Source organism: Salmo salar, chromosome 01 (genome assembly GCF_965601325.2).
Source record: "Salmo salar chromosome 01, fSalSal1, whole genome shotgun sequence".
In the NCBI taxonomy this organism is placed as follows: domain Eukaryota; kingdom Metazoa; phylum Chordata; class Actinopteri; order Salmoniformes; family Salmonidae; genus Salmo; species Salmo salar.
Window position 1 is genome coordinate 27,157,046 of NC_138291.1, and position 26,050 is coordinate 27,183,095.

A 26,050-nucleotide genomic window follows, 5' to 3' on the forward strand; every position below is an offset into this window, starting at 1 on the left:
GGCTCCTGGGTAATATGAACTGGTTGTGTGGATAGAAAATGTGTACATTTTTTGTGTTCAGAGGTTCTTGGTGGCAGAAGCGTTTGTTTGTACTGCCTTTGATTTTCCATCAGCTTGTAATCATTTTCGACACATATAAAGGATATATAACATGCTTAGAGAATGTGTTTATATTTTTGGTGTCTCATCAGGTAAATCAATTAACGTTCAGATCAATGTCCATTTTCCCAGCATTCTTGACTGTCTGTGTATGTGTGAAGTTGACACAGATGTTTTCCTTGTGTGAATGTGCCTGGCATGGAGAAAGCCCATCACAGCATTGACATCCAGTGGCTAATGTAATCACAGCTTGTGTGCTGCAGGACTGACTGAGAGGAACCTTAATCTCTCCCAGTTTCTCGCTGCCAAATTGGCTCAATCTGCCAGGGAGAAACATCACTGAGTTCTCTGCTGCCGCCTTTCAAAGGGCCTTTTTTGATGTGGGCTCGAGGTGTTTGATCCAGTATACTGTATCTCAGCATTTTGATTTGGTGAGTCTGCTGTCCACAGCATGTGAAGGGACTTCAGAGGGATCAGTAGTCCAGCGTCAGTGACAGAGAGTGGGAATTGAGAACCCATTGTTTTGATAGATCGAAACCTCATGATTTTTGTAACACCTTTTAAGTAATTACATAAGTATGTTCCTATTGGTTTTATTGAATGACCTAATAATCTACTTTGGGAATTCATTTGAGGAATTTAATGATGCGGTTTAAGGCATCATTTTGCTTAGGTTGGAGATAATAATTACAACTTTTTTGGATTTGGCTGAACTTTCATGTTCCACCCCAGATGTTTACGCTGAAATTGGTTTGAAAAGGTTAGAGCCGTTATCTGGAATTGAACATGTCAGCAACTTCTAACTGAGTCAGAAAGCCGTCAGGCAAAAATCACATCCAAATATGACTCTGCGGGCAGGTTTGTAAAATCCAGATATCCCTTTCAATCCTGTAGAATAGAAATGTCGGCACATTTGTAATGCAGTCCTGGAGTTTCTAAAAGCAGCGAGCTGACTGACTATGTCCCCCCAGACATGTCATGAGAAAGCACATCTGGAAATCCCTGAAATGTAAAAAAAAAATGTTTTTTGCAAATGCTTCCAGATACATTTTTTGTTCTGCAGCCATTTTCATACTCCCACACAGTCAGATGATTAAACTCAGAGAACATTAGCTTGCTTACCTCAAGGCCCAAAGAGAGAGTAGGTAATAAGACTCTGTGCTGCCTGCTATAAAACCTTGGAGGATGACGGAGGCCACATCAGTAACAGAGCACTGTACACAGCAGGCAATTAGCAGGCAGGGATCCTGTGTCACTGTGTAATTGTTTACCTATCCAGACCAGATCTATGTGTTTGTATTATTCAACACCAGTCAGTCAGCTTACTGTCCATTCCCCAACTGTTTCCTCTCTTCGCCTAGTTAGAGAAAGTTGGTGTCAATATGAAATGAGAGGCTGTGCAATTATTGAGTTTACAGTACGTTCTAATACAAAAACTCTGTTTATTTCACAGTTGGAGCAAGATGAGGACCCAGTGGATTAGCAGACAGACAGAGCTGTAGGGTCAGTATGGAAGCCTGAACATTGAGCAACCAGCTCCACAGTCAGCCTAGCCATGCCCTGCTGCTGAGTGCCCTGGTGACCAGCCCTGGCCTTGGCACCATGACCAGTCTGAAGCGCCCACCCATGGAGCGCATCGTCGGGGGTTCTATCCCTGCCTCTGACGAGTTCTACACCCGCCACCTCCGCCTGGCCAACGGAGGGGCACGTACAGACAGCGCCCACCTTCAAGGAGGCCCGGGGGTGCCCAAAATGGGGGTGCGCGCACGGGTTGCTGAATGGCCCCCGAGGAAGGACTTGGGAGCTCTGTGGCAAGTTACCATGGAGCCAGACTCCCCAGGCCTGGCCGGAGGGGGGCACAGCCACCTGAAACTAGGTCACCTGATGAGCCCCCAGGACTCCTCCATGCTCCGCAACATCCAGAACACACTGAAGAGTAAAACCCAGACGGCCAGCTACAGCCCAGACAGCCACTACCTGTCCCCGGGAGACTACAGAGTCCCATCCCACAGGAACACCGGCCGCATCCGCCAGCGCAGCAACAGTGACATCACCATCAGTGAGCTGGACGGTGGCGGGGACAGTGGGGAGGACTTGGGCCCCTCAGGGGCCAAGTGGTCCCCTCTACACAGAGAGTATGGCAGTACCTCCTCTATAGACCAGCACGGGGCGTCAGGGGAGAGTTTCTTTGAGATGCTGAAGGGCTACCAGGGGGACAAGCCTGACCAGCGCAGCCCCGCCCCAGACAGACTAGAGGATCTGCTGACTGCTGGACTCAAGCAGGCCTCAATAGAACTACATGAGGAGACTAGTGAGAGCCAGGCATCCAGCAGAGTCAAGGAGAGAGAAAAGCCCCCAAAGAGACGCTCCAAGTCTGAGACAGGGGGCGAGTCTATATTCCGGAAGCTTCGCAGCGTGCGGGGGGAATCTGACTCGCCCCGAGCCGGGTCTGATGCTGAGGACGGCCGTTCAGATGATGGGGTCACCCCCCTCAAGCCCTGGGTCTGCCAGAGGGGCTTCTCCCACTACGACGTGCAGAGCATGATGTTTGACCTGAAAAAGGTGATCCAGAGCAGGCAGACGGCGGCAGTGAAGAGAAAGAACACGACCACGGGGGCGTCTGCTGCGGCTGCAGCCTCCACCACTTCCACCGTGTCCTCCACCCAGAGCCTGGCCTATAGCTCCCCCACTGGCAGTCAGGAGGAGCTTAGCACCGGGGCCAGGGACAGCCCCAGCATGGACTGCGGGGATGAGCAGAGCAATGAACTGCTCCTCAACTGCCCCTGCTTCTGCAATGAGATTGGGGCCACCTGCAGGCGCAGGGCAGGGGGCGGTCCCCCCAGACAGGGGAGTGGGGGCTCAGTGACCCTGGGAGGCGAGAACAGCCTGTTTGAGTCGTCCCTCAGCTCCCACTGCACTAACGCTGGGGTGGCAGTGCTGGAGGGGCCCAAGGACAACCCCAGTGCCCTCAGTGATCGGGACAAACACTACATCGCAGAACACGTGGACCTGGGAGCCTACTACTACAGGAAGTTCTTCTACCTTAGAGGTGAGAACATACACGATGAAACGTATTCAGTTACAAACATTATACAGTACATGAAGAACTATAACACCAGAATGTAAAATATAAACAGTCTTACACAGCCCATCGCTTAATACAGTTACCAAATTCAAGTGTATGTTTATACATAGTTGGAAAGGTTATTTTATTTCTCTTTACCTCCCTTTCTCCCTATCCTCTCTCTCTCTCGCACTCTCTGTTCTATCTCTCTGTCACTCTCCCTCCCTTCCTCCCTCTGTCTCTCCCTCTCGCTCGCTCTCCCTCTCTTTCTCCCTCAGAACACTGGAACTACTTTGGGATGGACGAGGCTCTGGGTCCGGTGGCTGTGAGTCTGCGCAGGGAGAAACAGGAGGAGCACAAAGAGCACGGCCAGCAGTACAACTACCGGGTCATCTTCAGAACCTCAGAGGTCAGACAGCTAGCCTTCTGACATTACAACCGCTCTTCCTAGATCATGCCACTTATTACGGGATCAAAGATTCCCTTAGTATAGGGGTGTTAAACTCATGTTAATGACTCCTGCTAGATAGATAGAGATTTCTGTTGTTTAAAATCATGTCACATTGATTGTCTGTAGATTTGTTTTTCTGTAGATCAGTCCTTCTCCCCTATCTCTGTCTGCCTGGTAGGTTCACATTATGTAAGAAGCCCAGAGGGCCATCAGCTGTCCTCTCGGATCAGCTCTGTGTATAGAAACTATAGGAAATGCTCTCATTCTCCACACATCTCCACCACCTGTCAATGCTACACAACCTCAAACCACTATAGAGAACCCTTCTTTTACATTTCACTGGAAAATCATGGCCACGTTTAGTTGGAAGGTCATGCTTTTGGTTATGGAGTGACTGCGAAACAGCACCATTTCCTACCCAGCTATAGATTTCAGACACCTGCCTTGGAGTGTTCAGAGATGGTTGTCTTGGGGGTTTTCCCCCGGTTGGATGGTGGACAGGTGTGTGTGATTAGACCCTCCAGCTCTGTGTGAGACATCCCGGGACCCCAGGGCCCCAAACCTGGGGAACACTGGACGTTTGTTAGGGTCCTCTCCGAGGGGTGTGGGAGAGAAAGTTCCCCTCCGTTCCAGCTGCATATAATAGCAGAGTGATTGAGTTCACTGCCACTGCTGAACACAATGCACACTCTGTGTAAACATTATGCTTCGCTGAACAACCCCAACTCCACCCTCCTCTTCCTACTTCCCCCAGCCAAAAGTTTGATTCATAACTGAGCCTTGTTCTTTTCTGTTGCTTTATGTCAGATTATTTTAGCTAAATAGTTATATTACTCAGGAGATGTTACGGTGTTTGGGAAGCAGAACTGACATGTTCGTTTTGTTCCATCTTAAACATTTTGTTCCATCTTGAAAATAAAGTTCCTTGAACTCGGGATTCCTGAGGCACATTCCTCCACTTACACTTCTCCCTCTTCCTCTCCTCCTTTTAATCCCTCCATCTAGTTGACCACACTCCGGGGGTCTATTCTGGAGGACGTGGTCCCCTCGTCCTCTAAGCATGGCACTACCCGTGGGCTGCCCCTGAAGGAGGTGTTGGAGTACCTGCTACCAGAGCTGGACGTGCCCTGCCTCCGCCTGGCCCTCAACACGCCCAAGGTCACAGAACAGCTGATGAAACTGGACGAACAGGGGGTAGGAGGATACACACTCACATGACATAAAAAGACCTGAATAGCCCTGAATCATGCCACAGCTGTATGTTGTTAATGGGGAAGTTATCATATTTCATAGATGGCAGACCTTTGGTTGTCTCTACTATTGGCACTATAACATATATTCTGCAGTTTTGCACTGCAAAAATGTCTTAACATTAAATCTCTCTCTCCCCCCAACCCCCCATCCTCCTCTCTAGCTGAGTTTCCAGGTGAAGGTGGGGGTGATGTACTGCAGGGCGGGGCAGAGCAGTGAGGAGGAGATGTACAATAATGAAATGGCGGGCCCTGCCCTGGAAGAGTTCCTACAGCTGCTAGGGGAGAGAGTCCGCCTCAAAGGCTTTACCAAGTACCGCGCCCAGCTCGACATCAAGAGTACGCTCACACACACAAGCACACACACACGCAGCAAAGCCAGTGCGTTTAAAACTGGGATTGGTCTTTTTATTTGACCAAGGATGCAGCGTGACAGGCTCCTGTGTGGGAACCTCTTTGACCCTCTCTCTGACCTCCACCCCAGGTCTCACAGCATGAATTATGGGTCCTTCTGTAGAATCTGCTTAATCTTTGCTGTAGGTGGTGCTCTGCCTTGCATGTTAGCAGCTACAGGTTTGAGGTAATCTCTGTAATCTAGAGAGCCTTTCCTGTCCTGTCTCACATGTTTTATGTGCAATCCCGTTTACTTCATGTAGCCTGTCTTGTAACCCCTCATTTCCCCTTGCTTGTCTTATCACTCCCCTATACCTGTTCCTCTGACCAACTCTCTCTCTTTTCTCCCTCCCTCCCTCCCTCCCTCCCTCCCTCCCTCCCTCCCTCCCTCCCTCCCTCCCTCCCTCCCTCCCTCCCTCCCTCCCTCCCTCCCTCCCTCCGTCTCTGGTGTATTGAGGACTAAATCAGGTCCGCTATGGCTGGCCCACACACTCCACTACATCTTTTATATTCCTCATGAGAGCAGAGCAGGAAATGGCAGCTCATACCAATCATGCACTTAATTACATTTGGCTATTTTTGTCACTTCCTCTATTCATAAACTCAATGAATATGAACATTCCTATTTTGTCCATACATTTCGATTGTGGTGGCTGCCTGGGTAATCTGGGTACCCAGAATCAAATCACAAGAAACTTTTCTCCTAGGGTTATGGTAGACTGATAGGGTTATGGTAGACTGATAGGGTTATGGTAGACTGATAGGGTTATGGTATACTGATAGGGTTATGGTAGACTGATAGGGTTACGGTAGACTGATAGGGTTATGGTAGACTGATAGGGTTATGGTAGACTGATAGGGTTATGGTAGACTGATAGGGTTATGGTAGACTGATAGGGTTATGGTATACTGATAGGGTTATGGTAGACTGATAGGGTTATGGTATACTGATAGGGTTATGGTAGACTGATAGGGTTATGGTAGACTGATAGGATTATGGTAGACTGATAGGGTTATGGTAGACTGATAGGGTTATGGTAGACTGATAGGGTTATGGTAGACTGATAGGGTTATGGTAGACTGATAGGGTTATGGTATACTGATAGGGTTATGGTAGACTGATAGGGTTATGGTAGACTGATAGGGTTATGGTATAATTGTCCACTCCTTACAATGCCTGCAGTAATGCACAAGAGGCTGTGCTATATCTTAAATATAGTTACACGTAAATGGCGTTTTATTTAAGCAACAAAAGTATTGAGAGGGCTCAATCTGTATGACTACGATTATTTATTTTTGGGGTTGGGGAACCCTGACTTAGTACCTAAAGCACTGAGCAGATAGGTTGCTTCTGGAGGACAGAGCTGGGTTGCAGTAGCAGTACAACGGGGCCTTACATTGTGGTGCTCCTATCTCTTCCTCCAGCTGATTCCACTGGCACCCACTCCCTTTACACGGCCTACAGGGACTATGAGATCATGTTCCACGTGTCTACCCTGCTGCCCTACACACCCAACAACAAACAACAGGTACGGAAGGGCTCTATGATATCACAAAAGGAAATCAAAATCAAAATGACATGCATTTGGATAACATGTTATGTCATAGATGGATTAAATTATGAATCAAGTTTAATTCAAGAAGAATAGGATATTAATTGAGATGTTGTCATTGAGATTCCTTAATTGTGAGTTGTAGTTGCTGAGGAAGAGACACATTGGGAACGACATCGTCACCATCGTGTTCCAGGAGCCGGGAGCGCTCCCCTTCACCCCCAAGACCATCTTCTCCCACTTCCAACACGTGTTCATCATCGTCCGCGTACACAGCCCCTGCTCCGACAACACCTGCTACAGGTGAGTGTAGACCGCGGTAAAAGCGTGGTCAGACCACTAGCGACCACTAGAGGACCTGGCAGTCACAAACAACCTGGAAAGCCCCTGGTGCTACAACAGTGGTTGTTCTGAACAACTCACGCAGGTAGATAACATAAAGAGGATGAGAACCCCTGGAAGGCATGGTCACAAACCCAGATCAAATGTATTGTGTAACTATTAGCCTCTCCTCTCTGCTCTCTCTCTGTAGCCAGGGTGCTGTAGGCAGTGTATACATTTGTTTGATTATGGTTGACTAGGAGAGATCACCCCTGCAGCTGACTAGCTGATGGGATGGGCCCCTACTCAACTGTTTTCCCTACCCCCTGTGATTGCGGAGCTCTGTGGCATTCTCACTCAAGCGATCACCCCCCTACCACACACACACACACGCACACACACTCACTTACGCACGCACTCAACCCTCCTGCCTGCCACACTGCCTTGGAGTCGGAGCGATCCGAATGAGTTAGCGGCATGCACATCAAGGATTCCCTTGCCGGACGAGCGAATCAGAGGATTCTTGAGCAGCCGAGCAGTGCTCTGTCCCTCAGTGCTCACAGACCCTCCACGGGAACACTTGTGCTGGCTCTGGGTCTGAGCTTAAACCTCTTCAAAGTTGGGCTAATTTATTCTGAACCACCCCCAGTGCTGCCTGCTAAAGATTGGATGCCCTCCTCAGCTGAAGTCATTCTTTTTTAAAGGGAACATCTTTTGATTCGAAGCCAACAAGTGTCGTCGAGGAGAAGAGGCTGACTGGGAGAAATGCTGGTTTGCCTGGTTTTCCTCTTGGATAAAATGGAGAGCGGGACCCTGAAGCAGTGGAGACTCCACTCCACCCAGAGCAGCTCTCAGCTCCCAGCCTCTGGCTCAATCCCATCAATCTAATGAACATACTACAAGTTCCAAACCCTCTCTGTTCTGTTCTGCCACCAGAGAGCTGATTCGCTAGGAGCCTGATTGGTTTGGAGCCTGGGATGCCATTTCAAAGAGGAGTAAGAAACGCACAAGATCTAGCAACAGAACAGCGGTTGGACGGCAGCGTGAGCAGCTAGAATTAGTTGGTGAAAGATGTGGGTACCTGCAGTAGTGTGATCAGACCAAACAGACAGGAGAGGATTCACTTCATGGATACTTCATTTTGTAATGCCTAGCCAAGTCAGGAGAGAGTAGAGGCACTACGGAAGACAAAGGTGGGTCTGGGGTGTGTGTGTGTGTGTGGGGGGGGGGGGGGTCAGTGGACAGAGAGTGTGTGTGTGGGGGGGGTCTCAGTGGACAGAGAGGTTTCAGCATGTTCCCAAACGCACGCGCGCGCGCGCGCGCACACACACACACACACACACACACACACACACACACACACACACACACACACACACACACACACACACACACACACACACACACACACACACACACACACACACACACACACACACACCTGCCCTACTGTGATTTATCTCATAGTTCAATATACATCTACTTTTTGTATTGGATCATTTATTTTGTCTTACGTTATGGTTGCATTTTGATTGATCAGACTATACAGTAGCTTTAAATATTGATAGTGGTACAGCCTAGTGGTACAGCCTAGTGATACAGCCTAGTGGTACAGCCTAGTGGTACAGCCTAGTGATACAGCCTAGTGATACAGCCTAGTGGTACAGCCTAGTGATACAGCCTAGTGATACAGCCTAGTGGTACAGCCTAGTGATACAGCCTAGTGGTACAGCCTAGTGGTACAGCCTAGTGATACAGCCTAGTGATACAGCCTAGTGGTACAGCCTAGTGATACAGCCTAGTGATACAGCCTAGTGGTACAGCCTAGTGATACAGCCTAGTGGTACAGCCTAGTGATACTCTTGTGCTATCAACTGATGTCCAAACACAGATAGATTAACTCAGCCGTATTGCATAAGGATCAGAGCTTTGTTTTCGAAAAATAGGGAGTAGCCTCCTCCGCTCTGCTCCTCTTCCCTGTAATCTGGGGCTGGCTGAGAGTGCCGTCTCAGTGGCAGCTGGCTCGTCCGATGTGCTGAATGTATATTTATATACGCCGGCCTGGTTTAGCGAGGCTTGGGCTGTAATGTCACATGCGATCGTTATGTTATCTGTTTAATGGACTGAGGCTTGTCATGACTCTGACATCAGCCTACCTGAGCCTGGCCTGCAGTGGGTTTCTATAGTGCTGCTGTTCAGCCTTACCTCACCATTGTTGGGTTGTATATTGATTTGGAAGCCAATCATTGCCAATTATCTGAATCAGAACTAGGTTAGCTTTCATGCTAACTTGTCTCATTGTGTTGTGAGTAGAAAAGAAACCTGCCATGTAGGCTGCATAAGACTGATGTATTGTCAGTGTGTGTATGGGAAATCAGGTGGTTACCAATGGATATGAGACAGTGTTTCATATCCAGGTCTACTTCATGACTAATGAATAGTAATTCAACTCTAGGAGGCCTATTGTGGAGCAACAATGGAAGTTGACTGGGAGAAGGAAGACTAGGAAGACTATAGGAAGACTCACACCCTCCTTTAGGAAGACTCACACCCTCCTTTAGGAAGACTCACGCCCTCCTTTAGGAAGACTCACGCCCTCCTTTAGGAAGACTCACGCCCTCCTTTAGGAAGACTCACGCCCTCCTTTAGGAAGACTCACGCCCTCCTTTAGGAAGACTCACGCCCTCCTTTAGGAAGACTCACGCCCTCCTTTAGGAAGACTCACGCCCTCCTTTAGGAAGACTCACGCCCTCCTTTAGGAAGACTCACGCCCTCCTTTAGGAAGACTCACGCCCTCCTTTAGGAAGACTCACGCCCTCCTTTAGGAAGACTCACGCCCTCCTTTAGGAAGACTCACGCCCTCCTTTAGGAAGACTCACACCCTCCTTTAGGAAGACTCACGCCCTCCTTTAGGAACCCTCACGCCCTCATTTAGGAAGACTCACGCCCTCCTGTAGGAACCCTCACGCCCTCATTTAGGAAGACTCACGCCCTCCTTTAGGAAGACTCACGCCCTCCTTTAGGAAGACTCACGCCCTCCTTTAGGAAGACTCACGCCCTCCTTTAGGAAGACTCACGCCCTCCTTTAGGAAGACTCACGCCCTCCTTTAGGAAGACTCACACCCTCCTTTAGGAAGACTCACGCCCTCCTTTAGGAACCCTCACGCCCTCATTTAGGAAGACTCACGCCCTCCTTTAGGAAGACTCACGCCCTCCTTTAGGAAGACTCACGCCCTCATTTAGGAAGACTCACGCCCTCCTTTAGGAAGACTCACGCCCTCCTTTAGGAAGACTCACGCCCTCCTTTAGGAAGACTCACGCCCTCCTTTAGGAAGACTCACGCCCTCCTTTAGGAAGACTCACGCCCTCCTTTAGGAAGACTCACGCCCTCCTTTAGGAAGACTCACGCCCTCCTTTAGGAAGACTCACGCCCTCCTTTAGGAAGACTCACGCCCTCCTTTAGGAAGACTCACACCCTCCTTTAGGAAGACTCACGCCCTCCTTTAGGAACCCTCACGCCCTCATTTAGGAAGACTCACGCCCTCCTTTAGGAAGACTCACGCCCTCCTTTAGGAAGACTCACGCCCTCCTTTAGGAAGACTCACGCCCTCCTTTAGGAAGACTCACACCCTCCTTTAGGAAGACTCACGCCCTCCTTTAGGAACCCTCACGCCCTCATTTAGGAAGACTCACGCCCTCCTGTAGGAACCCTCACGCCCTCATTTAGGAAGACTCACGCCCTCCTGTAGGAACCCTCACGCCCTCCTTTAGGAAGACTCACGTGAAATGGAACAATAGCCAAGGGAAAACACTATAAGGATGTCACTCCTCTTCTTTCCCAGCCTGTTCTACTGTTTTCTGCACTCTAGGCCCAGTGTCACCAAACCAAATTCATTTCTGTCATGTGCAAAGTGTGTAAGTTCTCCCTGAGAGTATAGGTATAAGAAATATAGTAAAAGCTACATATTGCCGTCTTGCTTCCTCCTATTCAATTCTCTCAGATCTAGTGCCCTGGGGATCCATTGAGATTGGGTGTAGGACTCCGTCTTTCAGTGTGCTTACTAATTAGTGACCTCTCTCTCTTTCTCTCTCTCTCCTCTCCCCAGCGTGGCTGTGACTCGTTCCAGGGATGTGCCCTCCTTTGGCCCCCCTATCCCCAAGGGCGTGACCTTCCCCAAGTCCAGCGTCTTCAGGGACTTCCTGCTGGCCAAGGTCATCAACGCTGAGAACGCCGCCCACAAGTCTGAGAAGTTCAGAGCCATGGCGACACGCACGCGACAGGAGTACCTGCGGGACCTGGCAGAACGTCACGTGACCGGCACGCCGGTTGAGCCCACAGGGAAATTCCCCTTCATCTCATTGGCTCACAAGCGGAGAGAGAGGGTGCGGCCATACAGTGGGGCAGAGCTACGGAGCCTGGGGGCGGTGACATGGCCTGTGCATGCGGAGGACCAGGTAGCCGGGGCGGAGAGGGAGTGTCTACTGGCCATCTCCAACGACTTCCTCATCCTATTGGACCAGGAAGCCAAAGCCGTGGTCTTCAACTGCGCCACGCGCGACGTCATTGGCTGGTCCTCGGGCAGCCCTGCCTCCATGAAGATCTACTATGAGCGTGGGGAGAGCGTGTCGCTGCGCTCCATCAACAACAACACAGAGGACTTTGGAGAGGTGGTCAAACGCCTGGAGGTCAGTAGAAGTACAGTTAGTCTGTGTATTATTACTGGGCTGATCGCCTAAAATAATATTTCATACACCATCTGTTGTGACAATTACAGGTCTTCCAAGCTTCAAGCCATATAAGATATTTTCCTCACTAGCAAATGTGTTATAATGAATACATCCCTAATCTCCACCTCTGACTATCCATTATGTTCAAAGGAGATACCGTATAGCACTCAGCATTGTGGTGAAATAGTCAGTGTGACCTTATTTGGGGAGGTAGTTTAATCATTCACATGAGATTAGGCAAAGACAGTTGTCTTCAATGAAAGATTAACGCTGTTTGCTAAGGCTTATTTAATGTTTGTGTTTAGTTATGTGTCAGTGTTGTAGCATAATATCCTGCTCTGGCTCTGTTGTGGTTGCCTGGAGCTCTACAGTACCAGTTAAATGATTAGACACACCTAATCATTCCAGTTTTTCTTTATTTTTTACTATTTTACATTGTAGAATAATAGTGAAGGCATCAAAACTATTAAATAACACATATGGAATCATGTAGAAACCAAAAAAGTGTTAAATAAATCAAAATATATTTTATATTTGAGATTCTTCAAAGTAGCCACCCTTTGCCTTGATGACAGTTTTGCACACTTTTGGCATTCTCTCAACCAGCTTGATGAGGTAGTCACCTGGAATGCATTTCAATTAACAGGTGTGCCTTGTTAAAAGTTAATTTGTGGAATTTCTTTCCTTCTTAATGCGTTTGAGCAGTTGTGACAAGGTAGGGGTGGTATACAGAAGATGGCCCTATTTGGTAAAAGACCAAGTCCATATTACGGCTATGAACAGCTCAAATAAGCAAAGACAAATGACAGTCCATCATTACTTTAAGACATGAAGGTCAGTCAATGCAGAACATTTCAAGAACTTTCAAAGTGCAGTCGCAAAAACCATTAAGCGCTATGATGAAACTGACTCGCATGAGGGCCGCCACCAGAAAGAAAGACCCAGAGTTACCTCTGCTGCAGAGGATAAGTTCATTAGAGTTACCAGCCTCAGAAATGGCAGCCCAAATAAATGCTTCACAGAGTTCAAGTAACAGACACATCTCAACAGCAACTGTTCAGAGATTGCGTGAATCAGGCCTTCATGGTCGAATTGCTGCAAAGAAACCACTACTAAAGGACACCAATAAGAACAAGAGACTTGCTTGGGCCAAGAAACACGATCAATGGACATTAGACCGGTGGAAATCTGTCCTTTGGTCTGATGAGTCCAAATTTGAGATTTTGGGATCCAACCGCCGTGTCTTTGTGAGACGCAGAGAAGGTGAACGGATGTGTGGTTTCCACCGTGAAGCATGGAGGAGGAGGTGTGATGGTGTGGGGGTGCATTGCTGGTGACACTGTTGGTGATTTATTTAGAATTCAAGGCACACTTAACCTGCATGGCTACCACAGCATTCTGCAGCGATACGCCATCCGATCTGGTTTGAGCTTAGTGGGACTATCATTTGTTTTTCAACAGGACAATGACCCAAAACACACCTCCAGGCTGTGTAAGGGCTATTTGACCAAGGAGAGTGATGGAGTGCTGCACAATCACCCGACCTCAACCCAATGGAGATGGTTTGGGATGAGTTAAGGAAAAGCAGCCAACAAGTGCTTAGCATATGTGAGAACTCCTTCAAGACTGTTTGAAAAGCATTCCTCGTGAAGCTGGTTGAGAGAATGCCAAGAGTGTGCAAAGCTGTCATCAAGGCAAAGGGTGGATACCTTGAAGAATCTCAAATATAAAATATAATTGATTTGTTTAACACCTTTTTGGTTCCTACAAGATTCCATTTGTGTTATTTCATAGTTTTGATGTCTTCACTATTATTCTACAATGTAGAAAATAGTAAAAATAAAGAAAAAGCCTTGAATGAGTAGCTGTGTCCAAACTTTTTACTGGTACTGTATATTAAGTATTATGTTACAACTTCTTTCCACCTGACACTGGTTCAGAAGGCCAGGCAGGGTTACTGCCTGTGTCTCCTTAAACACTTGCCCCTGTACACAAACACTTTAATTGAAGGGTGCTGCATCCGCTGGTGATAGATTCAATCTATGCTGGCATGTGTCTGTGCTGGCATGTGTATCAGATCTTTGCCATGGGGCACATTTGGGGTTTTATGGTGTGCTTTACAGTATCAGCCAACAGAATAGTTAAGATTAAAAGATTCAGACTTCAGCCAACATTGTCTGTCTTTTGATTTCATATCAAATCAAATTGTAAGGTGTAGACCTTACAGTGAAATGCTTACTTACAAGCCCTTAACCAACAATGCAGTTTTAAGAAAATACCTAAACAAAGTAATAGATAAAAAGAAGCAGTAAAATAACAATAGCAGGGCTATGGGGGGGGGGGGGGGGGGGGGGGGGGGGGGTTCGGCAATGTAAAGTCTTATGCATATAGGGACAATTTTTAGGGCCTTCCTCTGACACCACCTGGTATAGAGGTCCTGGATGGCAGGCAGCTTGGCCCTGGTGATGTACTGGGCCGTACGCACTACCCTCTGTAGTGCCTTGGGGTCGGAGCCCGAGCAGTTGCCATACCAGGCAGTGATGCAACCCGTCAGAATGGTCTCGATGGTGCAGCTGTAAAACCTTTTGAGGATCTGAGGACCCATGCCAAATCTTTTCAGTGAGGACACATGGCAAATTTTCTCCACTACAGCCCCGTCGATGAGAATGGGGGCGTCCTCAGTCCTCCTTTTCCTGTAGTCCACAATCATCTCCTTTGTCTTGATCACGTTGAGGGAGAGGTTCTTGTCCTTGCACCACATGGTCAGGTCTCTGACCTCCTCCCTATAGGCTGTCTCATTGTTGTCGGTGATCAGGCCTACCGCTGTTGTGTCATCGGCGAACTTAATGATTGTTTTGGAGTCGTGCCTGGCCGTGCAGTCATGAGTGAACAGGGAGTACAGGAGGAGACTGAGCACACACCCCTGAGGGACCCCTGTGATGCGGATCAGCATGGCGGATGTGTTGTTACCTACCCTTACCACCTGGGGGCGGCCCGTCAGGATGTCCAGGATCCAGTTGCAGAGGGAGCTGTTTAGTCCCAGGATCCTTAGCTTTGTGAGCTTTGTGGGCACTATGGTGTTGAACGATAAGCTGTAGTCAATGAATAGCATTCTCACATAGGTGTTCCTTTTATCCAGGTGTGAAAGGGCAGTGGGCAGAGGTTGCATCATCTGTGGATCTGTTGTGGCGGTATGCAAACCGGAGTGGGTCTAGGGTTTCTGGGATAATGGTGTTGATGTGGACTATGACCAGCCTTTCAAAGCATTTCATGGCTACAGACGTGAGTGCTACGGGTCGGTAGTCATTTAGGCAGGTTACCTTAGTGTTCTTGGGCACAGGGACTGTGGTGGTCTGCTTGAAACATGTTGGTATTACAGACTCAGACAGTGAGAGGTTGAAAATGTCAGGGAAGACACTTGCCATTTGGTCAGCTTATACTCAGAGTACACATCCTGGTAATCCGTCTGGCCCTGCGGCCTTGTGAATGTTGACCTGTTTAAAGGTCTTACTCACATTGGCTGCAGAGAGCATGATCACACAGTCATCCGGAACAGCTTGATGCTCTCATGCATGTTTCAGTGTTGCTTGCCTCGAAGCGAGCATAGAGGTTATTAAGCTTGTCTGGTAGGCTCGTGTCACTGGGCAGCTCTCAGCTGTGCTTCCCTTTGTAGTCTGCAATAGTTTGCAAGCCCTGCCACATCCGACGTGCGTCGGAGCCGGTGTAGTATGATTTGATCTTAGTCCTGTATTGATGCTTTGCCCGTTTGATGGTTCGTCGGAGGGCATAGCAGGATTTCAAAGCTTCCGGGTTAGAGTCCCGCTCCTTGAAAGCTGCAGCTCTACCCTTTAGCTCAGTGCGAATGTTGCCTGTAATCCATGGCTTCTGGTTGGGTTATGTACGTACAGTCACTGTGGGGATGACGTCATCGATGCACTTATTGATGAAGCCAGTGACTGATATGGTGTACTCCTCAATGCCATCGGAGGAATCGCGGAACATATTCCAGTCTGTGATAGCAAAACAGTCCTGTAGTTTAGCATCTGCTTCATCTGACCACTTTTTTATAGACCGAGTCACTGGTGCTTCCTGCTTTAATTTTTGCTTGTAAGCAGGAATCAGGAGGATAGAATTATGGTCAAATTTGCCAAATGGAGGGTGAGTCTAGAGTTTTTTTCTCCCTTTGGTTGCACATTTAACATGCTGATAGAAATGAGGTAAAACTGATTTAAGTTTCCCTGCAGGATTCTGATGTTTTGTAGTAAAAACTCTTTCCTCACTAATCCACCTCTTCCTCCTACCCCTCCTCCTCCTATTTCTCGTCCTTCTCCTCCTGTCCTGTCTGTCCATAGCTTCTGACTAAGGGCAGCCAGACCACAGAGATGATCCTGAGGAGGAACGGTCTGGGCCAGCTGGGCTTCCATGTGAACTTTGAGGGCATCGTAGCGGAAGTCGAGTCCTACGGATACGCCTGGCAGGCGGGGCTGCGCCAGGGCAGCAGACTGGTAGAGATCTGTAAGGTGGCCGTGGCATCGCTGTCCCACGAGCAGATGATCGACCTGCTGAGGACCTCCGTCACTGTCAAGGTGGTCATCATCCCCCCGCACGAGGACTCCACCCCTCGCAGGTACAGCTTATAGACAGCCAATCATCTATCCATCAACAGATATGCCCTCCATCAGTCATATCAGTAGCATACATTTGGGTACTGGGGCAGCATTGCACTGTTTTTAGTGTATATTTCTGTTTCCTCTCACAGAGGCTGTTCAGAGCTGTACCACATGCCCCTGGTGGACTATAAGAACCACAAGGAGGGGATGCCCTATGAGTTTAAATTCCCCTTCCGCAGCAACAACAACAACAAGTGGCCCCGCACCTCCTCCAGCCCCCAGAGCCGCACCACAGCGGCGGGGGGGACGCTCATCAAGGCCCCGGCTTCAGACTATCAGGACCGGGCCGGAGTTATCCCGCGCAGTGTGTCCAGCGACGGGCGCCCTCTCAACCCCAAAAGGTAAGATAGCCACCCCAGCTATTGATATGATATATATGAGGGAAGGTGTTCAAGCCTAGTGGTGGATAGTGCTGCGCGATTTGTGATTTTTGAGGTTGGTTCGGTTTCAGTTTGGTTTTTGAAAAATAATCAAGTTTTCCATTTCGGTTCAGATTTGTAATAAATGCATTATGTGAGTTCAATACTGTAACAACACAGAATAAAACAGGTGATAGCAGTGACTGCCCATTACTATCACTTATTCACATTACTTTACTTAAATAATATATTTTGGTTGTTTATACTACATATTTGTTTCAGTATAATGAAATCATTATTATTAAATTAATAAAACCCCAATGAAGGTAGTGACTGCCCATTACTGCATATCACTTTTTAATAAACCCTTCTTTATTCACATTACTTTACTTTAATAAAATGTTTAAGTTGTGTATATTACATTTTTTTATTTGATGACTTACTATTTAATTCCAAGTCATCTTCTTATCTCTGCTCAGACAGTAGCAGCCAGCCAGCCATCTATCTCTGTGCTCCTCAAAGAGTCATCCTTCAGGCTAGTAGGCTAGTCTAGCTGGCTTGCTGCCTGTTGTCTGACAAAATCAATATTCCAGTAGTTCTTCAAACTAGACAAGGCATACTTTTAAGGCTGCTAAATAACAACTACACTACATGACCAAAAGTATGTGGACACCTGCTTGTCAAACATCTCATTCCAAAATCATGTGCATTCATATGGAGTTGGTCCCACCTTTGCTGCTATAACTCCACACTTCTGGGAAGGCTTTCCACTGGGTGTTGGAACATTGCTGTGGGGACTTGCTTCCATTCAGCCACAAGAACATTAGTGAGGTCAGGCACAGTCAGCGTTCCAATTCATCCCAAAGGTGTTAGATGGGGTTGAGGTCAGGGCTCTGTGCAGGCCAATCAAGTTCTTCCACCCCGATCTCAACAAGCCATTTCTGTATGGACCTCGCTTTGTGCACAGGGGCATTGTCATGCTGAGACAGGATGCTGAGACTGTTGCCACAAAATTGGAAGTACAGAATTGTCTAGAATGTCATTGTATGCTGTAGCGTTAAGTTTTCCCTTCACTGGAACTAAGGGGCCTAACCTGAACCATGAAAACAAGCCCCAGACCATTATTCCTCCTCCATCAAAATGTACAGTTGGCACTATGCATTGGGGTAGGTAGCATTCTCCTGGCATCCGCCAAACCGAGACTCATCTGTCAGACTGCCAAATGGTGATGTGTGATTCATAACTCCAGAAAACGCATTTTCACTGTTCCAATGTCCAATGGCGGCGAGCTTTACACCACTCCCGCTGACAGCACTTACAGTCGACCGGGGCATCTCTAGCAGGGCATACATTTGACTGACTTGTATGATGGTGCCACATTGAAAGTCACTGAGATTTTCAGTACGGGCCATTCTGCTGCCAATGTTTACTATGGAGATTGCATGGCTGTGTGCTCGATTTAATACACCTGTCAGCAATGGGTGTGGCTGAAATAGCCGAATCCACAAATTTGAAGGGGTGTCCACATACTTTTGTATATAGTGTGGCTAACAACCGCTCTCTATCCCTCTCCTGTCTCTATTGCTCTTCTGTCTGTCTGTCTGTCTGTCTGTCTGTCTGTCTGGCTGGCTGGCTGGCTGGCTGGCTGGCTGGAACCAATGAGAACAGGCAGCTGTAGGCTCAATGTATTCTAGTCATTGTAGTTCATTACCATGTTTTCTGAGCTTAAAGGAAAGTTCCACACAAAAACTATCTTTTGGTATTTGTTTCATTAGTCCATTGTTGACATACAGTCCCAAAATGTTTTGCATGTCAGCAATCAAGTTTTCAAGATATAAAACTTTAGAAATACAGAAATATATCCGGTATGATTACTGACATGCAAAACATTTTGGGACTATATCAACAATGGACTAATGAAACAAATACCAAAACATTGTTTTCCTTTAACTATGATGAGTTGGACAACATGTCTCAGAGAGAAATCTCTCTAGAGAAATGGCACAAACAGCGCGTTGAGCGCACAAAAAAACTACAAAAACGAAATGGAATTCAAATAATTGAACCGACTTCGGTCAATTAGTTATTTAAAAACAGAAAATAACCAGACATTTTGGTTAATCGCTCATCAGTAGTGGTGGAATCGTTATGCTTCCTTTCTTTCTGTCATTAAACATATTGAAATAACCTAAATGATAACTCCCTATGTATGTTGGTATGTATCCCTCCCTCAGGTATTCCCCAGGGAATGATAACTATGCCCTGGCCTGTTCAATCGTGATGGGCCGCTCTCCACACACCCGCAACTCCCCCACCAGTCTCTCCTACACAGACACCGGGAGTGCAGGCTCCAACCACTGGAGACAGAAGTCCATGCCAGACGGGTGAGAGAACACTCAGGCCGGAACAAACCTGATCCAAGGCCACATTCAGACCATACCCCGATCATACCCCGATCATACCCCGATCATACACAGACCCAAATTCGCTGCAGGGTTTCGTTTAATTGCTTTATTTCCAGATGTAGTCTGTATTTATTTTAATTACTTCTTTGGGAGTTATCCAACAACAGAAAGGAAATGACTGAAATATAATGATATGTTGTACTAACTGATATGTTGTACTCTCCAAGACTTAAACTACTCTTCTTCAGTAAATGATGCAGCTAGACATGATGCATTCTTCTTCCATCTCTTTCCCAGGTTTAACAACAATAACCGTCACTCCCCTGTGTCTGCTGAGCGTCAGGGAGTTGGAGAAGGGTCTAACGGGACTAAGCCTGCCCCCGGATGGCCCCGAGAGGGGGATGGGGCCAACAGGGGAGCTGATAGAGCCACTACAGGTATGAGGACATGCTTTAGAAAATGCCCATGTCCTGTCTGGTGTTTTGGGTGATCCAGAGGGTGAGAGTCAGAGATAGGACCACCTCCCTATGTTACTCATTTTGTTATCTGGTTGTCTCATTCCTCTGTTTGCTCCTGTCCTTCCCAGACCTAGCTGTCTCCAAGGCTGCAGTACCTCGTCTCCAGGAGCAGGGGGGACACCTGTCCCCCAACAAGAACATCAAGGTCAGGCAGCAGGCTCAAATATGACTAAATATGTATTTTAAGGTTTAGTGAAGAGGCTGTAGTGGACTTACAGGGAGGGACCTTGAGCTCTGGCAGATAGACATAGGAATATAGCTAGTTTGGCAATGTATTGTTGTCTATGCCAAAGTAGTCGTCTTTATTTACTATGGTCAAACAAACAGGAAGTGACTTTATGGTCCCTGTCTCTACAGGTGGAAGCTTCCTACTCCTCCAGCCAATCAGGCAGTAACACACTGTCCAGTAACGCCTCCAGCTCCGCCCACAGTGATGAGAAGTGGTATGAGATTGGCTCCAGCAGGACAGGGGTGCGGCCTGACTCAGAGCTCAACGGCTACCTGCAGCGGGAGTCCACAGACAGCGGCATCGACGCTACCTCTTACGGGGCCTCAGGGTCCGGGGGCTCCAGGGCCAAAGAGCGGCGGGCCCCAGAGACCTCTCCTTCAGCCCCGGACTCACCCGCCCCCCCAGGGAGCAGCGAGGACCCAGCCCAGAGCCCCCCTGTGTTCCCCTCAGCCCCAGACAGTGGCTCCTATACCCTCAGTGATGCTGCTTCCCATTCCAGGTGTGTGCCTCCATGTGTTGTGCTACACCAGAGTTCTATTACAGTCAGCTCTTTATGCAGCCAATATGTTTCCTCTCACGTATCAATGTTTCATTAAGCAGACAGTGATGCATTGTAGTCCATATATATCCCCTATTGTCCCAGATGGAAAACTCCCAAGCCTTGCACTTTGGCGGTGAGAGAGGTAGAAAGCTGCAATCTGCTGTGTGTGTGTCTCTCTGTGTGTGTGTGTGTGTGTGTGTGTGTGTGTGGTGTGTGTGTGTGTGTGTGCTAGTTTCTCACAGAGAGAAAGAGAGCACTTGAAACACTGAGGAATGCTGAATGTGAGAGCTCAGCACTGTTAACACTCCAAACCACCGTTCCTTTGAGTGAACAGAGGCTTTCCTCCTCTCCTCAGCCTCTCCTCTGTGGCCCTGAAATAACTCCAGCACCACCAGACTAGTGACTTTGTTTTAATGTACACACAGCATGTCTGAGGAGGGAGACGCTCGCTTTCATGACAAACTGGGGAGAAATATTGTTTGAAATGTTAAAGTAGAAGAAGTCCAAGGACACTGTGACCTATTCATTTCTCTCATCTCAGATGTGGAGATGTCAGAAATGTAGTGTGTGGGGAAAAGTACTGAAAAGTACCAGGTGTTTTTTAAATAGTTTTGAAACTTTTACAGAAATTTGTTCATAGATGAGTGCACATTACAGAAATGTATATACACTACCGTTCAAAAGTTTGGGGTCACTTAGAAATGTCCTTGTTTTTGAAAGAAAATCACATTTTTTTTGTCCATTAAAATAACATAAAATTGATCAGAAATACAGTGTAGACACTGTTAATGTTGTAAATGACTATTGTAGCTGGAAACGGCAGATCTTTTATGGAATATCTACATAGGCGTACAGAGACCCATTATCAGCAACCATCACTCCTTGTTCCAATGGCACGTTGTTTTAGCTTATCCAAGTTGATCATTTTAAAAGGCTAACTGATCATTAGAAAACCCTTTTGCAATTATGCTAGCACAGCTGAATGCTGTTGTGCTAATTAAAGAAGCAATAAAACTGGCCTTTAGACTAGTTGAGTATCTGGAGCATCAGCATTCGTGGGTTCGATTACAGGCTCAAAATGGCCAAAAACAAAGCACTTTCTTCTGAAACTCGTCAGTCTATTCTTGTTCTGAGAAATGAAGGCTATTCCATGTAAGAAATTGCCAAGAAACTGAAGATCTCGTACAACGCTGTTTACTACTCCCTTCACCGAACAGCGCAAACTGGCTCTAACCAGAATAGAAGGAGGAGTGGGAGGCCCCGGTGCACAACTGAGCAAGAGAACAAGTACATTAGAGTGTCTAGTTTGAGAAACAGACGCCTCACAAGTCCTCAACTGGCAGCTTCATGAAATAGTACCCGCAAAACACCAGTCTCAACGTCAACAGTGAAGAGGCGACTCCGGGATGCTGGCCTTCTAGGCGCAGTTGCAAAGAAAAAGCCATATCTCAGACTGGCCAATAAAAATAAAAGATTAAGATGGGCAAAAGAACACAGACACTGGACAGAGGAACTCTGCCTAGAAGGCCAGCATCCCGGAGTCGCCTCTTCACTGTTGACATTGAGACTGGTGTTTTGCGGGTACTATTTAATGAAGCTGACAAAAAAATTGCTTTTCTTTCAAAAATAAGGACATTTCTAAGTGACCCCAAACTTTTGAACGGTAGTGTATAATCAAGCAATAAGGCAGGAGGGGGTGTGGTATATAGCCAATATACCACGGCTAAGGGCTGTTCTTATACCACCCTTAGCGGTGGTATATTGGCCATATACAACAAACCCCTGAGGTGCCTTACTGCTATTACAAACTGGTTACAAACATAATTAGAACAGTAAAAATAAATGTTTTGTCATACCCATGGTATACGGTCTCATATACCACGGCTTTCAGCCAATCAGCATTTAGGGCTCGAACCACCCAGTTTATAAATATACCTATACTAGTCGTTTGTTTTTCCTCCCAGTACTCTGAGCTCCGGCCACTCCGGCAGTCCCATGGGTCCAGGCTGCAGCCCCAGCTCCTCCCAGGAGGAGTCAGCCCTGACCACCTCCCCCACCTCCCAGACTTCCCTTTCCCCTGGAGGCCCCAAGAGCTTCTACCCCCGCCAGGGAGCCACCTCCAAGTTCCTTATTGGCTGGAGGAAGCCTGGAGGCACCATCAACTCTGTGGACTTTGGCAACATACGCAAGTAAGCATTGGGGTAAATAGAGAAGGAATGTTGAACATACATGTGTTTATTGATAGGTCAATGATACCATTACACTGTGAGTCTTGTTGTGAAAGAATGTTCTTTCCCCATACAAACAAATCCTACTGTCCTAGATTGTTGACGTTATGGAGGCTTAAGATCTGAGTCAACTGAGAGGAGATGCATTTCCCACCTCAGTCATGGCTCACGTTTGTTTATAAACAAGTGCAACACTCCCACCCTGTGGTTCAACTGAGAACTGCAACATAACACTGCTGGTCTTCACTCTCCGTCTTCCTCAGACGTCACCAGAGTGATGGGTTGCTGGGTGGCAACCCCCAGCTCCGGGCCCAACTCAGGGCCCAATCCCCCCAGCGGGTCAACAAGTCCAACCTGCAGGAAGACCTGAAGAAACTCATCACCCTGGACAGCCCCCCGCCCTCCTCCCATGATCAAAAGGTACTGTACTGTAGTACCAAAGCTTTGTCACCATCATCCATTTTACTATGGAAGTTATTGTTACATTGATGACAAATCACATTTGAAATATACAGTACCAGTCAAAAGTTTGGACACACCTATTCATTTCATGGGTTTTTCTTTATTTTTACTATTTTCTACATTGTCGAATAATAGCGAAGACATCAAAACTATGAAATAACACATATGGAATAATGTAGTAACCAAAAAAGTCTAAATCTATTTTATATTTTAAATTCTTCAAAGTAGCCACCTTTTGCCTTGATGACAACTTTCCACACTCTAGGCATTCTTTCAACCAGCTTCACCTGGAATGCTTTTCCAACAGTCTTGAAGGAGTTCCCGCATATGCTGAGCACTTGTTGGCTGCTTTTCTTTCACTCTGCGGTCCAACTCATCCCAAACCATCTCATTTGGGTTGAGGTCGGGTGATTGTGGAGGCCAGGTAATCTGATGCAGCACTCCATCACTCTCCTTCTTGGTCAAATATCCCTTACACAGCCTGGAGGTGTGTTTTGGGTCATTGTCCTGTTGAAAAACAAATGATAGTCCCACTAAGTGCAAACCAGATGGGATGGTGTATCGCTGCAGAATGCTGTGTTAGCCATGTTGGTTAAGTGTGCCTTGAATTCTAAATAAATTACTGACAATATCACCAGCAAAGCACCATCACACCTCCTCCATGCTTCACGGTGGGAACCACACTTGCGGAGATCATCCATTCACCTTCTCTGCGTCTCACAAAGACACAGCGGTTGGATCCCAAAATCTCAAATTTGGACTCATCAGACCAAAGGACAGATTTCCACCGGTCTAATGTCCATTGATCGTGTTTCTTGGCCCAAGCAAGTCCCATCTTCTTATTGGTGTCCTTTAGTAGTGTTTTATTTGCAGCAATTCAACCATGAAGGACTGATTCACACAGTCTCCTCTGAACAGTTGATTTTGAGATGTGTCCGTTACTTAAATTCTGTGAAGCATTTATTTGGGCTGCAATTTCTGAGGCTGGTAACTCTAATGAACTTATCCTCTGCAGCAGAGGTAACTTTGGGTCTTCCTTTCCTGTGGCGATCCTCAAGAGCCAGTTTCATCATAGCGTTTGATGGTTTTTGCAACTGTATTTGAAGAAACTTTCAAAGTTCTTGACATTTTCCGAATTGACTGACCTTCATGTCTTAAAGTAATGATGGACTGTTGTTTCTCTTTGCTTATTTGAGCTGTTCTTGCCATAATATGGACTTGGTCTTTTACCAAATAGGGCTATCTTCTGTATACCACCCCTACCTTGTCACAACACAACTGATTGGCTCAAACGCATTAAGAAGGAAAGAAATTCCACAAATTAACTTTTAACAAGGCACGCCTGTTAATTGAAATGCAATCCAGGTGACTACCTATTGAAGCTGGTTGAGAGAATGCCAAGAGTGTGCAAAGCTGTCATCAAGGCAAAGGGTGGCTACTTTGAAGTATCTCAAATATAAAATATATTTTGATTTGTTTTAACACTTTTTTGGTTATTACATGATTCCATATTTGTTATTTCATAGTTTTGATGTCTTCACTAATATTCTACAATGTAGAAAATAATACAAATAAATAAAAACCCTTGAATGAGTAGGGGTGTCCACACTTTTGACTGGTAATGTATATAAACAACGTATTCCAGAGTAGTTGATGTGAGTATTTGCTTGATGAATCCAAACTCCCTCCCTTGCTTTGCCACGTAAACTGTGCAACATGCTAAAGGCTGAGTTTATAGGTCAATCAGCAGCCTCACAGTGCTCCTCTCTCTCCCCCTCACTCTCTCTAGCCCTCATTCCCCGCCCCCCCTCCCAGCCGGCGCTCCCTGCAGAGGACCCTGTCAGACGAGAGCATCTACAGCGGGCAGCGGGAGCCCTCGTACAGCGGGCACAGAGAGACACCCAACGACCTGCTCTTCAACAGCTCCACCGTGCCCCGCTCGCCCACCGCCCGCCACGCGCCACCCCGACAACCCTCACACAAGTCTCTGGGTGAGCCTCAGATTATCCTGCAAATTATCCTTGAGTAAAGCCAATTACATTTCATCCTACATGAGTTCTATCTCAAACCAGGGTAGCACGGTTTATCTTAGAGGTGTTATCATATTAATGCCATAACTCCTTAAGTGTGTTTAACCACTGAGTTATGTGGAGTATAATTGGTCATCCTTTTTAGTGCTTTATTTGATGGGAAAGGCTTCTGATATGTTGGGGCTTTGTTGTAATCTGCTATCTCTCCTCCCTCTCCCCTGCAGGTGACCTGTGTGAGTCGTCCAGCCAGGAGCAGGGGGGCATGAGGCAGCAGCTGGGGGACCCAGGCCTCATGCCCCTACCTAACTCTGGAGCTGACCGCGCTCTGGACTGGTCCAACCTGGTAGATGCTGCCAAGGCCTTCGAGGGTAGGCAAAGTAAGATAGTACATCTCTATCTTTAACAGCAGAGGGCAGTGGCGCTCTGTCTCATTGCTGTGTGTTGTCCAGATGAGCTGTGACTGAAGCTGTAACTGTTCTGTTTTTCTCTGGCAGTTCAGCGACTGTTATCTGTAAATGATGAAAGCTCCAGGCCAGAGGTCACAGACACCAGCCCCCAGCAGGCAGAACCCCAGGCTGCCCCAGAGAGACACCCCTCGCCTGGGTAAGACCCATTTACCATGCACGTCCAGATAATTCTGTAGACATAGGTAGGGCCAGGAGTTTATCCTACAACTTGGGCCCAGTTTTTCCTGGCTAGGTCACATGGCCAGGAATTATTCAACTCCTCTGACTATTTTAAGCCAATAT

The 26,050-nt window shown here is 47.3% G+C and overlaps 1 protein-coding gene across 3 annotated transcripts in view; it reads left to right on the plus strand.

Moving 5' to 3' along the window:
* The window catches only part of LOC106588489 (signal-induced proliferation-associated 1-like protein 1), a 73,314-nt gene that overhangs the window by 45,067 nt on the left and 2,197 nt on the right, over window positions 1-26,050 (plus strand). For 2 of the 3 annotated variants that reach the window (XM_014177687.3, XM_014177617.3), the window contains 18 exons: window positions 1,553-3,148; window positions 3,442-3,572; window positions 4,620-4,808; window positions 5,029-5,203; window positions 6,683-6,786; window positions 6,956-7,113; window positions 11,238-11,817; window positions 16,212-16,486; window positions 16,619-16,870; window positions 19,123-19,272; window positions 19,591-19,730; window positions 19,880-19,956; window positions 20,169-20,539; window positions 22,546-22,770; window positions 23,073-23,229; window positions 25,061-25,262; window positions 25,526-25,678; window positions 25,796-25,904. In XM_014177687.3, the coding sequence (XP_014033162.3) occupies window positions 1,702-3,148; window positions 3,442-3,572; window positions 4,620-4,808; window positions 5,029-5,203; window positions 6,683-6,786; window positions 6,956-7,113; window positions 11,238-11,817; window positions 16,212-16,486; window positions 16,619-16,870; window positions 19,123-19,272; window positions 19,591-19,730; window positions 19,880-19,956; window positions 20,169-20,539; window positions 22,546-22,770; window positions 23,073-23,229; window positions 25,061-25,262; window positions 25,526-25,678; window positions 25,796-25,904 (4,895 nt within the window). In that variant the 5' untranslated portion in view covers window positions 1,553-1,701. The remainder of the gene's footprint in view (window positions 1-1,552; window positions 3,149-3,441; window positions 3,573-4,619; window positions 4,809-5,028; window positions 5,204-6,682; window positions 6,787-6,955; window positions 7,114-11,237; window positions 11,818-16,211; window positions 16,487-16,618; window positions 16,871-19,122; window positions 19,273-19,590; window positions 19,731-19,879; window positions 19,957-20,168; window positions 20,540-22,545; window positions 22,771-23,072; window positions 23,230-25,060; window positions 25,263-25,525; window positions 25,679-25,795; window positions 25,905-26,050) is intronic. The other variant, XM_014177716.3, reaches the window with a different exon arrangement.